The following is a 13,392-nucleotide window of genomic DNA, read 5'->3' as shown; positions in this document are numbered from 1 at the left end:
CTGTAGCTTGATGCCAGAGTCCATCCCCTTTCTTAGTATTCCAGCGATATCCCCAGGTTTGATGTGGGGCGTTGAAATCCCCTCCAATAATGAGTGGAGCGTGCTTAGTAACAGCCATAGTCTTATTAAGAAGTGCCCTGAAACTTTGTTTCATGTCGCTAGGGCTGCTGTAAACATTGAGACAAAAGAGGCTTTGCGGTTTGCCTCTATTCCTTTTCAAAATTATTTCCACAAGTAACTATTCTAATTTGTTTAGTCCAAGGCGCAAATCATGTTCTATGAATGGTATTTTCTTATCTACGAGCGTGGCTAGCCCCCTACCCGGCTCTTTGCCCTGCATGTCGCTTTGTATCCGGATAGGCTGATCTCATCCGCCAAGGTTTCCTGCAGCATAATTATTTTTGGTTTATATGGAGATGTTTTTATCAACTGCATGAGAGGTGCTTTTTTATGATGAAATCCTCGCAATTGCATTGCCACACGGTAAAGCTCCCCCTGCTAGCCATTGCTTATAGAACCCGCCTTACTGCTACCCGCTAGAGTACGCTTCGTAGAACTCCCCGACGCACCAGGGAGCGATCTGACGCTCTCTGCTTCTGAGGGTAGGTATTCGTCGTCCTCGCCTTGCGCTTCTACTTTTGAAAGCCTCTTTTCTTTCGTCACTCTACATTTCCATAACTTATCAACTTTGAAGGTAGTTCTATCTGTGGCATCTCTAAGTTGTTTAATCGCCTCCTTAATCTCTTCCAAAGCAGAGCACACTGTCGTTTCTACTGGGCTTATTGCCCGCTTCTTTGGAGCTGGTGAATTTTCTTCTTCCTGACTGTTGTCATTATTGACCGGTTTGGCTATTGCTACTTTTGTGGAGCTAGTCTGCGAGTTCTTGCGAAGTTGTACAACCTGCTTAGTAAGTTCTTTATTTGCCTTTCTCAGATATGTTACTTCTTTGATCAGCTGTTCTATCCTGGCATCATTATCTCCGACCGGCTGCCCCGCACCGCTCTCTGCAGCCCTCACAGAACCTTTCACTTTGTCGGACCAGGCTGTTCCAGATGTCTTCTTGTCGCCAGGCTTCTGCTTTCCTCCTTCAAAGCGCACCTGCACTTCACGTGATCTGGAGCGGCTTCTGCCGTTCGACGGCGAGCGGCGTCTTGACCGTGTGGGGCTCTTTGAGCGTGAGCGCTCCTTGGCGCCCGTTTGGGCATCCCATTGCCGCTCAGTTGATGTCGCCCTCGATGCAGATCTGTTGCGTTCACGTCGTCGAATTCGCACCACGTATGGAATTTGGTACCGCTCTTGGCAGGTCTTGTCTCCAGTTGGGTGGTCCCCTCCACAGAATTTGCAGTTAGGCACACACGTGTGATTGTCCTCCGGGTTTTGAGTACCACATCCTCTGCACTGAACCACGTCCGGTGTTGGACATACATCTGATCTATGTCCAATCTTTCCGCAAGCATAGCAGACATCAAACTGCTTCCTATACAGGTAACACCTCACAAGGGTCGACCCATATCTGACATAATTGGGTACCTTGAGCCCATCAAACAAAACAATGACCGAGCCAGTCGATTTAATACGTTTGGCTGCCAATGCCAGTGGGTTAAAGTCATGCACAATGTTCTTCGTTATCGTGGCCTGATTGTCTCTGAGGTCAACTCTCCGAATCACCCCTTTACACGTGGTGTGCGGAGCTGTCTCGTAGGCGTTAACTTCATATTCGGTTTCCACTATAATGATTGACTTGATTCGTACATACCTGGCAGCATGACTGGGATCTGGTGTACTGACCACCACGATGTTTTGCGTGAAGTTAGGGCAAACGACATCCTCTCGGGCTTGTTCTGGACTCAGGCCCGATGCTTCAATAACCGCCACGCCTATCGCTGTGGTGCAAACTTTGCTCAAGTTGAGACCTCCTCGGGGGCGGATGACGATCTTGCTGTGCTCCTGCGGCAATTGAGGCATCCTCGATGCCTTGACAATACGATTCTTGAACGTAGTGGTTGTAGGTCCCTTGTTCTTGCTGTTGTTGCCTTGCTCTTGCTGGCTCTGCGGCGTTGTTTTCCCATCACCAGAAATCCTTCTGGTGGAGCGAGATTTTAGGCTTGTCACAATTTGCCAGCCTAGATCTTCCTCATTCTCTTCTAATCCGGTGGCGTCTTCGTCTTCCATGCGCGTTTCCGCCATCGCGGCTCGGTGGGGCCAGTAGGCCTACTTGGGCCTTGCTCATTAAAGGTCATTAAAAGTCCAAAAATGAAAGTCCCACCTTAAAGTAAGGTGCCCACCAATTCCTGGTGACTTCACAAATCCAGTGATGTGCTTGAATCCGTGATGGTGGTAAAGACGGCTGCACAAACATTCAAAAACGACGGAGCCGATGTGAGGGACGTCCGCACCTCGGCTTCTTCTTCTTCCAGTGGCACGGGTGAGTTACGGTAAGAAAGATCCCCAGTGCTTCGCCCACTCGCCATGATTCACTTCGCGGAGATGCGTGGACCTTTTTTTTTGGCGGGGGTGGGGGATTCCTGGTTGAGGCATGCACTTTTGTTTGTTTAAAAAAGCAAAAAAAACTCTTAATTCAGGGGTAGTTCACTCCGTGCTTTTATACCAAGTGGAGCATTTGCTGGAATGTGTGCTGCCGCATTTATTGCAAGGTAAAGCCACGGGCTTTTTTGTTAATTATGTGCTTACACCGAGGAATCCATCATTTGCATCTCATTTATTCACCGCTGCATGTCTTCCCTGATGGATATTCTATTAATAATTCCGTTTATCGCTTTTGGTGCCTACCGCTGTTGTCTTTTCAGGCATTTGTTCCTTGGCCAAAGTTATTTTGGCGATGGAGACTGGCACGATTGCTGCAAATCTGCACTTTAATGAGCCAAACCCTGACAGTCCATCTCTGCAAAATGGTACTATTGAAGTTGTCGACAAGCCGACGCCCTTCCCAGGAGGCCCGGTTGGCGTCAATTCCTTTGGTTTTGGAGGCGCCAACGCACACGCGATTCTGGAACCAATACCTGGGTATCACGTGAATGACATTGCACGTGATAAGCCAGAGCTGCCGAGACTTGTTCTTGTGGCCGGCAGAACAAAATATTCGCTTGAGGTAAGTTTTCACGCTGGTAATAGGCAGAAAGAAATTTGCGTACATTCTTGTTAGTCTAATTCCTCTTCTACTGGTGTACTAAACTATCACACTCCCTGGTGCACCTATTGTAGCTATATTTGCTTTTTGATATCAAATACAGAAATCAGAACTACTGAAACACAGTGGCTGTATTTTCCTCTGGAATATTTTCAGGTTACACAGCCCGACATATAACAGTGCTGCATAATACAGAGCTGATGTAAAAAGCTGATCACTACAGCATTGCAAAAAACGTTCTTAAAATGCCACAGATTGGCCCGAAAGGCGAAGTATTTAGAGCTATAGAACTGTGTTTGTAATATACGCGTAGTAAGGGTTATGTTTCACCGGCCATATAAATTGCAGTAAACATTTACTTTCTAAATACAATAACAAGCATGGTGTGAAACGCGCAAAGATAAACATGATCAGACCTCACTGATTTGCCACGAACACTCGTTGTCACAACATTGGCTGATTAAGAGCGCCGGCAACGCGGAGCGAGAGCTTCGTTCTTCCTTTTGTTTCACCACGCCTGAGAAACTTAAAACAACGCGGCCTCAAACACTGAGCACACGTGAACAGAGACCACGTCAAGCCACCAGCCAAAGCGGCTCTTCCTTAGGCTTTGAACTCGCTGCAGATTACCTCCAAGATATGGCGCATGGACCGCGTAAGCGTTTAGTGACGCGGCCAGCCATGTTCGTCTTATTTCGGGGGTTTTACGTGCCAAAACCAGTTCTGATTATGAGGCACGCCGTAGTTGAGGGTTCCGGATTAATTTTGACCACCTGGGGTTCATTAACGTGCACTACAACGGAAGCACACGGGCGTTTTTGCATTTCGCCTGTATCGAAATGCGGCCGCCGCGGCCGGGATTTTATCCCGCGTCCTCGTGCTCAGCAGGGCAACGCGTTAGCTAACTGAGCCAACGTGGCGGGTACAACCAGCCATGAGCGGTACTACCATATGAGAGGAAGATACGTAGGCTCAGCTCGTACTGCTGCCTTGGGGTTCATATATAACCTGTCATGAAAACGTCATCACGTTCACATATCTAAATCTGAAGGCACTCTAGGATACTTATGGAGAATTTGTTTCCTTGCGCCATCTTCATTAAAATTACTTTTGTATGCCACTAACGTTCGTTGTCAGCTAGAGTATGCCTTATCGCCTTAGGATCCGCATCACTTCATATTAGTTGGTCCAATCAAAGCAGTCCAAAATCGTTCTGTCCACTTTATATTGTTATGTGGAAGCACAGTATGTAAACTATTTGCGCGGTGTATTTACAAAGGGTAGTAAGCACTGGCCCACATGGAAGCCAGCCAACATCAAAACAAGGCACGTCGTCGTCTTCAGATCAGCTAGTGACTGCTCATGGGCACGTCCCACTAAATCCAAGTCTCTACATCGTCGTCTTCGAATAGCACGTAGCATGACCGCCGTGGGCTCAAGCGCCTACCCGGGGCCATTAAGCATCCAGAGCAGAGGAAGGGTGCTAATCTTTAAGTCTCGGTACGTGGACAACGTCGGTGGGCAACGGGCCAGAAGATGTTGCGGGACTGGCGGACACAATCTCGTACGTGACGTCAGTCACTTGTCGAAGGACGCGGTATGGGCCCGTGCAGCAAGGAAGGGGTTATTCAGAAAGGCCCACATGTCGGGAGGGGGTCCAAAGGAGCACGAGGGCAACCGGAGCAAACGTTCGTCGCGGTGTCGCTTCTCGTAAACGCACTTCTGATTGTCTAGAGTAGCAGCAAGTCTACTACGGGCTATCTGCCACGCATAATGAGCCCGCGCAATGCCGTTGCGTGCGTATTCACTAGTCCAATTTGCAAGAGAAGGCAGGAAGGTGTCCAACAGTAAAGTTGGTTCACGTCCAAACAAAATTTTAAAGGGAGAGTATCCAGCAGTGTCGTGGTGGGAGGAATTGTATGCGAACGTCAATTATGGCAGTGCAAGGTCCTAATGACGGTGGTCAGCCGGCACGTACTTGGAAAGCATATCTGTTAAGGTCCGATTCAAACGCGATTCAAGGTCCGATTCAACGTGAGCCCGTTGGTCTGGGGATGATAGGACGCGATGATCTTGAAAGGGGCCGAGAAGGTCCGAACCTACACGGTAGAAGGCTCAGGGGGGTCGTCGATGGGCTGAAGATTGCCAGCAGCAAGCGTAAATGGTTTCTTTCGCCGTCGACAAAGCTTTCAGGCGCTGACATAACGCCGCACTGAGCGGGTTAGGCCATGCCAGTAGAAGCGAAGGCGCACGTGGTCAGGTGTCCGAGTAATAATATGGTGGCCATCAGTTGGGGCGTGGTGAAGCTCACGAAAAACGGTGGAGCATAGGTGGGACGGTATAACTAGGAGAAGATCAGGACCGTGAGGGTGCTTGTTACGCCGATATAAGGATGCCATTCATCAGGGTGAAAATGTGCATAGAGACGTCGCTGGGAGATGATGCCAGGCGCAAGATTGTTTACATTAAATACCCATCCATACGCTATTCGTCGGCGAAGTTAAGCAACTGGCTCACGGGAAAGACGCAATCGAGGGATTCAGTGTTTAAAGTGTCGCAGTCGGCCGCAGGGTAACGGGACAAAATCCGCATTTTTGTGCAGGCTCCCTGTCTTATATACCACTGTGCAGGTCTACTCTTGAAGGCACAGGGTCCATCGAGCGAGTCTGCCTGTAGGATTTTTCAAAGAGGCGGGCTAACAGAGGGCACGATGGCTGGAAAGTACTGTGAATGGTCAGCCAAATAGATAAGGGCGAAATTTTACAACTTCCTGCACAAGAGTGAGGCACTCCCGTTCTGTAATAGAGTAATTTCGCTCCGATGCGGACAGCAGCCTGCTGGCTTAAGCGATGACGCTGTTGGCTTCACGTTGGCGTTGGGCCAAGACAGCGCATATCCCGTAACCACTCACGTCAGTGTGGACTTTAGTTTCAGCGAATGGGTCAAAGTGGCCCAAAATAGGAGGCGTTGTGAGGAGTGTGGTTAACTCGGAGAAAGCGCGGCTTCTGCAGGACCCCAGGTAATAGAGGCGTCTTGTTTAACAAGATCGGTGAGCGGTTTCGCAATCACTGCAAAATTCTCCATGAACCGGCGAAAATAGGAGCAGAGCCCTACAAAGCTGCGAACATCCTTGGCAGAATTTGGCACAGGGAAGTCTTTCACGGCTCAAATTTTCTCTGGGTCAGGTTGTACGCCGGCAGCGTTCACAATATGGCCAAGGATTGTGATGCGGCGACGGCCAAAACGGCACTTCGATGAATTCAACTGAAATCGAGGATGGCGGAAGACGTCAAGAATCGCTGACAGGCGTTCGAGGTGTGTATCGAACGTAGGCGAAAACAATCACGTCGTCTAAATAAAGCTTGAACCCGTGGAGCAGAGAGTCCATCATTCGCTAGAATGTGGCTGGGGCATTAAACAGGCCAAAAGATATGACCTTGAACTGGTAAAGCAAATCAGGAGTTACAAAAGCAGTTTTCTCTCGGTCCATTGGGCCCACAGCAATCTGCCTATATCTTAAGATCAAAAGTTGATAGAAGAGAAGTAAGCGGCACCATACAGACAACCAAGGGCATCATCAATTCGTGGTAACGGGTCTTTCTTTGTAATGTTGTTGAGGTGGCGATAGTCCATGCAGAAGAACCACGATCCATCCTTCTTTTAAAACAGGAGATGCCTAGAGACTAGAGGCGGGCTCGATAATATCATTTGCAACCATCTGGTCGACTTGCTGCTGGATAACGTATCGCTCAGACGCAGATACTCGATAGGGGCGCCCGTGAACAGGGTTGGCATCACCTGTACGTGAATTGCGCGACAACGGGCGTCTGGCCCAAAGGCCGATTACCGAAGTCAAAAATATCGTGGTACGACTCGAGAATACGTCTAAGGACTTCAGCATGCTCAGACGGAAGGTCATTGGTGATCATGCTGCGAATTTCACCGCTGCCACAAGGTTTCGACGTCGCAGTGCCCGTATGAAGACATGTAGCAATCAGTGCAAACGTTTTGAGCTGAAAGTGTTGAAGCGGGCAAATGTGGGCTAAAAGCCCCTGTGGCAGTACTTGCTTGGTGAAGCCAAGAGAGGGAGAGAGAGAAAGGGAAGAGAGGAAAGGCAGGGAGGTCAACCAGACGAACGTCCGGTTTGCTACCCTACACAAGAGGTAAGGGAAAGGGGGAATAAAAGAGGAAAAGAGGAAGATAGTGAGCATTGTGTGTGCAGCGAGACACCATTACACAAAAGTCAAGTCCCATAGCTGGTGATGTGCGTTGAAGACATCTGACATGAACCAAGGGCCAGTGGTCGTTGCGTGAATAGGAGGCGGTGGGGGAGCCATGAGGCTTACTCGAGACTTGCAAGCACTGGATTAAGAGTATCCAGTACTTGCACTGCACTTCGTGCTGACGGAGTATGCAGCTTGCTTAAGAGTATACGAAGGGTATTTACAAGGGACCGAAGCATCACAACCACTTGCCGGTCTTCTTCGGGCAATTTATCGGGAGTCGGCATTCTGGATGCTACCGCGGTGCACTGTATACTTTGATGTGACAGTGGTGCCGGCTGTGGCTTCAACTGTGGTGTTGGTTGCGACATCGGCCGTGGCATCGGCAGTGGCGGCGGCGGTGGCGTCGGCTGTGGCCATGACTGTGGCTTCGACTGTGGCTTCAGCTGGGGTATTCGCTGTGGCTTCGATTGTGGCTTCTGCTGTGGGGGCGGCTGTAGCTTCGGTAGCGCGAGCCAGGCTTCAGTATTGGTGTTCCCCGGCACGATCTTGTCAGTGTTAGACTCGACTCCGCCAGGCCTAGGGGGCAGAGGAGAAGGAGTTGTCGAATGTGCCGCGCTCTTCATAGAGGAATCTTCGTTCTTTGAAGTCCGACGGCGTCGGGGGCGTCGCTTTTTAATGGCCGCAACAGCTTCCCTACGAGATGAACGGTCTCTTGCCGTCTGCTTCAAGACCGCCCTTTCTTTCCTGATTTTAGGGCAGTCCTTTGAGGTAGCATCATGGGACCCAAGGCAATTGGGGCATTTGAGCACCGTGGCTACACATGAGTCTGCATCGTGGGGTTGTGCGCAGCGCGAGCAAACTCTCGTATTCTCGCACACAGCGCTCACGTGACCCAGCCTCAGGCAGCTGCGTCATTGGAGTGGTCTTTGGATAAAAGGACGCATGGGGTGTCAGAAGTGGCCCACCTTGACGTGTGAGGAAAGAGATTCGCCCTTGAAAACCACCTTCACCCAGCGGGATGTGCCGAGTCGAGACACATTAGTGATAGCGCAGCCATCAACGGCTGGCTTAATTAAAATCTGCAAGTCGGCGCTGGAGATGGAGACGTCCACGTCGCTGATGACACCAGTAGTGGTATCACTGTCCAGAGGAATGCACGAGCGGACATTCATGCCGCCAAGTTCCGTAAGTTTGCTCAAAGTGATCCTTGCCGTCTCATGTACGACGTCAACAGCCAAGACATTTGTGCGTTTGTTGACTCCGACATCCGTGACTTGATTTGGCGCCACCGCTTCGAGAAGCGCCGAGACAGACTGTCTGTTGAGTCGCCTCAGGTTGCCGGTAGGGAATTCTGGTATAACTAAAATTGTACTGACTGCTCTATTCTGAGTTGGTCCTGCAGTCGACGTGCTTGAAGACAAGTAAGGCGTGGTGTTTCTTCGCTTCGCCTTGCGGCTACTGACAAGCTGAAAGTCGTCATCGGAGAAGTCCGCACTACTGAGCGAGTAGACACTGGTATCGTCGCTGTCGGTGTCGCTCTGGAGGCCGGTCCGCTTCCTAGACGCAGCCACCGCTTAAGTCGCCATCCCCAGCAGAGGCGCGGGGACGTCAACTTGCATCCGTGCAACAATCCATGACGGCTAGCCGGAGATTTACAGAGAAATCAGGCGAAAACAGCAGAGCTACACAAGTAGCGTTCTGGCTCACAGAAACTTCGTCTTCGTCCCGGTGAAGCCAAAATTCACAAGTGAAAGGCCGGTTCTGTTTGCCGTAATGCCCAGGACCGTGTACGGTGCCGCGACGCCGTGCGTGAGCAGGACGTCAGTAAGAGGCGTAACGTAGTAGTCGCCATCTGGAACAACCGGTGACAGACGTCACGGTTTTGGATGGGAGGCGAACAAAATCTCTGCAATGTAAGCGAGATGGAGGAGGTTGGTCACTGGGTTCACAGAAGCGAGGCAGTTCAAGGCGGAGAACACCGGTAGAGAAATCAATTGGAGCGGAATGGGCAGAAAGAAAACGAAGTCCAAGAATGAGGTCGTGAGGGCACTGCGCAAGGACTGTGAAAATAACAACCACCTGGTTACCACCAATGGTAACCCGAGTGGTGCACGTACCAACAAGAGCGGCCGTCGTACCGATAAGGACACGCACGACTCGGGCCGTGGGAGGAGTAAGCATCTTCTTCATGCGGAGACGAAAACTGGCACTCATGACAGAGACGTGCGCCGGAGTATCAACCAAGCTCTGACAGGGACGCCGTCGACGTGGACTTCAAGAATTTCCGGTTGGCATGCAAGGGCGACAGAGGATTTTGAATCTAGGTCGACAGGACAGCTTCACCGCCAGAAGCTGCGCAGTCTAGTTCACCGGCGAGAAGCGACGGCTTAAGGACGGCGAAGGAGAGCGGTGGCAGTTCGGTGAACGAGATGGATGGTGATGCGGCGGGGGCGACTGGGCGTAGCGGGTACTTTCCTCAGGGTCATTGGGTGCAGAGGATTCGGCGCGGGGCGGATAGCGTATTGCAGTACGGAAGGGACCAGAGGTATCGGAAAATGGGCTATGGGACTGAGAAGGCCACTGGCTGCGGCATTAGCGAGCAATGTGTCCAGCTCGGCTGAAGCGGAAACAAATCGGCTTATCGTCGGCTGTTCTCCACTCAGACAGGTTTCTGGAATGATGAGTGTTCATGCCGAGGAGTGTTTACGGCGCAGACGGTAGAGTAGAGGCCAAGGTTGGCAAATTATTGGCGAACAACGGCCGGGATCACTGTAACAGCCAGCGTCAATGTGTTGGATGCCGTGAGTTTATAAGAAGCCAGATATGCGGCCTCGAGTTCTCGGTGGACGATGCGCGTCACGTCGTCTGATGGTGATGGCTGACAAGGAGTTGCCTCGCAGGGCGACGTTGCAGTGGTATTCGGTAGACGCTCGAACTGAGGCGCGATGCGTCGGCATTTCGCTTGCTCTAGACGACGGCACTCTTTGATGACAATGTCAACGGTTCGTGAAGACGAGCAGATTTAACGCGTCGTACGCGATACCTTTAAAAAAGGTGGGCGATATATTCAGCCTAGCCATCTTCTGGTCAGCTTGTAGACACAAGGCCAGCACGTTCTGTATGTACGACAAGTAAGGTTCCGTTGACGTCTGGGTACGTACCGCTAGTTGTTTCTTGGTGGCAAGCTATCGACAAAACGTGTCCCAGCAGTTTATATCGTCCTCGTGGGTCCGAAACCCGACACGAGAACGTTGGCCAGCATTATAGTTGTATCCCAGCCATTCTGTTTGCTGACACGCTCGTAAATGCGGGGTCACTCATCCACGTCAACGCTGTTGGCCTCGGAAAACGTCCCGGCATCGCGGGACTGTGTGAGGGCGATATACTAGGTGTTTAGTCGCAGGCGTAGCTGGCGGCGACGTACCCTCACCTGGCGGCATGGCGGTAAAGTCGAGGTGGCGTCCGCTGCGAAGCTCCGTCGTCAGAAGTAGTACTCAGCAGCTCCCCCAAATAAAGGTTACTTGTAAGCACAGCAAGTAAGCTATTTGTACGGAGTACTTACAAAGGGTAGTAAGCATTGGCCAACATGGAACCCAGCCAACATCAAAACAAGACACGTCGTTGTCCTCAGATCAGCTAGCCACCGCTTATGGGTACGTCCGACTAAATCCAAGGGTCTACATCATCGTGTTCGAGTAGCACGTGGCAATATTAGCAGTCTACAATTGTAACGCGAGCGTAACACAAATAAAAACATCTCTTAACATGTCATTACTAGCCGTTCGCTGGAAGCAAGCTTGAATTTTCCTTTTTCATAAAGTTTACTATCATAACGAAGCTCATCACCCACTCATGATCGTTGCCTCACCTTATAAATCTGCTCGTCGAGATCATCGTCATAAAGTGAATTCTCCTACTATACTGTCACGTGCTCACAGCCATATCTTCTCAAAAGCGCTGTCGAGTGTAATAACCTACCTGCATCAATAATGAACATTCGCGATCCCGTTTTCTTTAAAAATGCGTCAACTAACATCAACTGGTGCTGTAACGATGGCATGGGATTAGAGTTACAGAATGGATACCTAGAGAAGCGAAGCGCAGTCGAAGACAGCAGAAAACTAGGTGGGGTCATGAAGTTAGGAAATTTGCAGGCACAAGTTGGAATCAGCTAGCGCAAGACAGGGGTATTTCGAGATCGCAGGGAGAGGCCTTCATCCTGCAGTGGACATAAATATAGGCTGATGATGATGATGGTGCTGTAACTCTGTTTATTTGCTTCCTTTTGCTGTTTCGATATAAGTGCCATTCAACGAATCACTTAGTAGTCGACTGATGTTTAAGCTTATTATGTTTTTATCGTAGCCTCCTAACTTATTATCTTTATCCAATACTGTATTTCTTTATGATGTACTCTAGTAACGTTTAGCCCCTCTTGTATATATTTTGCAGTATGTACCCTGATGATATATTATAATAAATGAATGAGTAAACAAACAAACAAATAAATAAATAAATACGCACAGCGGTTGCCTAGTGGCTTGAGCATTACGGTGCTAAGTGCGAGGTCGTGAGATCAAATCCCGGCCGTAGTGGCCGCATTTCCATGGGGGCGAATGCATGAACGCCAGTTTACTGCCGGTGCACGTCGACGACTTGCAGGTGGTCAACATTATTCCGCAGTCGGCTCACTCTGGTGCGCCTCGTAAATATATATCTGGTTTGGCAAGCAAGGACGTAGGAATTAGTTCCTTGGTTAACAAATTTGACAACGTCGAGAAATTGGTGCATGGAACGTTTCGAAATCTGTGGTTTATACAGCACCATCGCCTAGACGTGATTGTTGGTGATATTATGGCCCATAACATTGATATTGGATATGCCGAACGTATATCTAGCAGCATTACTGGTAGACGAGCAAGTAGTTGACAGACAAATCTTTTGCACACCTTATAGGAACCATAACAATTTTCAATATAGGTGAAGTGAAACGTCAAAACGCTCATGACTATGAAAGGCTGCTATGTTTGATCAACATTATGCAAACCAAAAGAGATGCACATAAACTGAAGCAATTCGTGCGGAAACTATCTCCGAATGACCGCGAAGGTTTATACGATTAGCACTGATACAATGTAGGCAACACACCGTACTGCGCACAGCTGAAACCCGTCTTGCAGAAAGCGCTTACTATAGCCGGTCTCCTCTCTCCCAGACTTTCTTCCGGTCACGCTACATGATTTAGCAGCGCAGCATCGAGGACCGCGCGTGACACGTTTCTGAACGTCCATGTATAGTGTGACTATCCTCTCTGAATATTTATTAGGTGGTTTTGATTCGCCCAACACAGGAGGAATAAAAAGTAGTTTGGTATTCAAGAGCGGTACATACCCAGTGACACATATTCTGTGACGTAGTTGGCATAAACATTGCCAAATGTACCTGCCTGGTCATGGTGATTTGCCGTGCAAGTAATGCCGCCTCTTCCAATAAAACCACTTAAATATACCGAATGAGGTTGCTAAGGATGTTAAAATGTTTTCAGAATTAAAAAAATAAATAAATAAAACTCATTAGAATACCAACGCGTCTATATTTATGCTTAGTCTGCAACCTTATGCACGAAAAGCAACAAGGGGCGCTATAACGTAAAATGATTCCAAATTGTTTTGATTACAATTTCTGCAATCAGCCTCCACGATTGGTCAAAACATTTTCGGGCCCCTCCCAACTTCGCCTGTCGGTCACGCGACGTCACGAAAACCGCGATAGTTCCCCATCTGATATAACGTGTACACACTGATTATGCATGATTAAACCGCACAAAAGAAAAATAATCATTCCTTATTCGATGTCTTTTCACCATTAGCTCTCTGCTAGTGGTCCAATGTTTTCTGGCTACGCCCGAACAAAACTGAAAAATTTTCTGAATAGCCACAGACTGCCCCGTTCCGAAAGGAATCAAAGATGGCTGCCTGCCGATCGCTCAGGCCCTCGCTACTCGCACCTACCGGTGAG

General features: G+C 49.4%; 1 protein-coding gene across 1 annotated transcript in view; it reads left to right on the top strand.

Annotated features, from left to right (window-relative positions):
* LOC119445413 (fatty acid synthase) overlaps positions 1 to 13,392 on the top strand; it is a 244,931-nt gene that overhangs the window by 58,666 nt on the left and 172,873 nt on the right. Inside the window, exon 7 of the mRNA XM_037709704.2 lies at positions 2,808 to 3,109. Coding sequence (XP_037565632.1) covers positions 2,808 to 3,109 — 302 coding nt within the window. The remainder of the gene's footprint in view (positions 1 to 2,807; positions 3,110 to 13,392) is intronic.

Source organism: Dermacentor silvarum, chromosome 3 (genome assembly GCF_013339745.2).
Source record: "Dermacentor silvarum isolate Dsil-2018 chromosome 3, BIME_Dsil_1.4, whole genome shotgun sequence".
In the NCBI taxonomy this organism is placed as follows: domain Eukaryota; kingdom Metazoa; phylum Arthropoda; class Arachnida; order Ixodida; family Ixodidae; genus Dermacentor; species Dermacentor silvarum.
The sequence above is the reverse complement of the archived record's forward strand: the minus strand, read 5'-3'. Positions and strand labels throughout refer to the sequence as shown.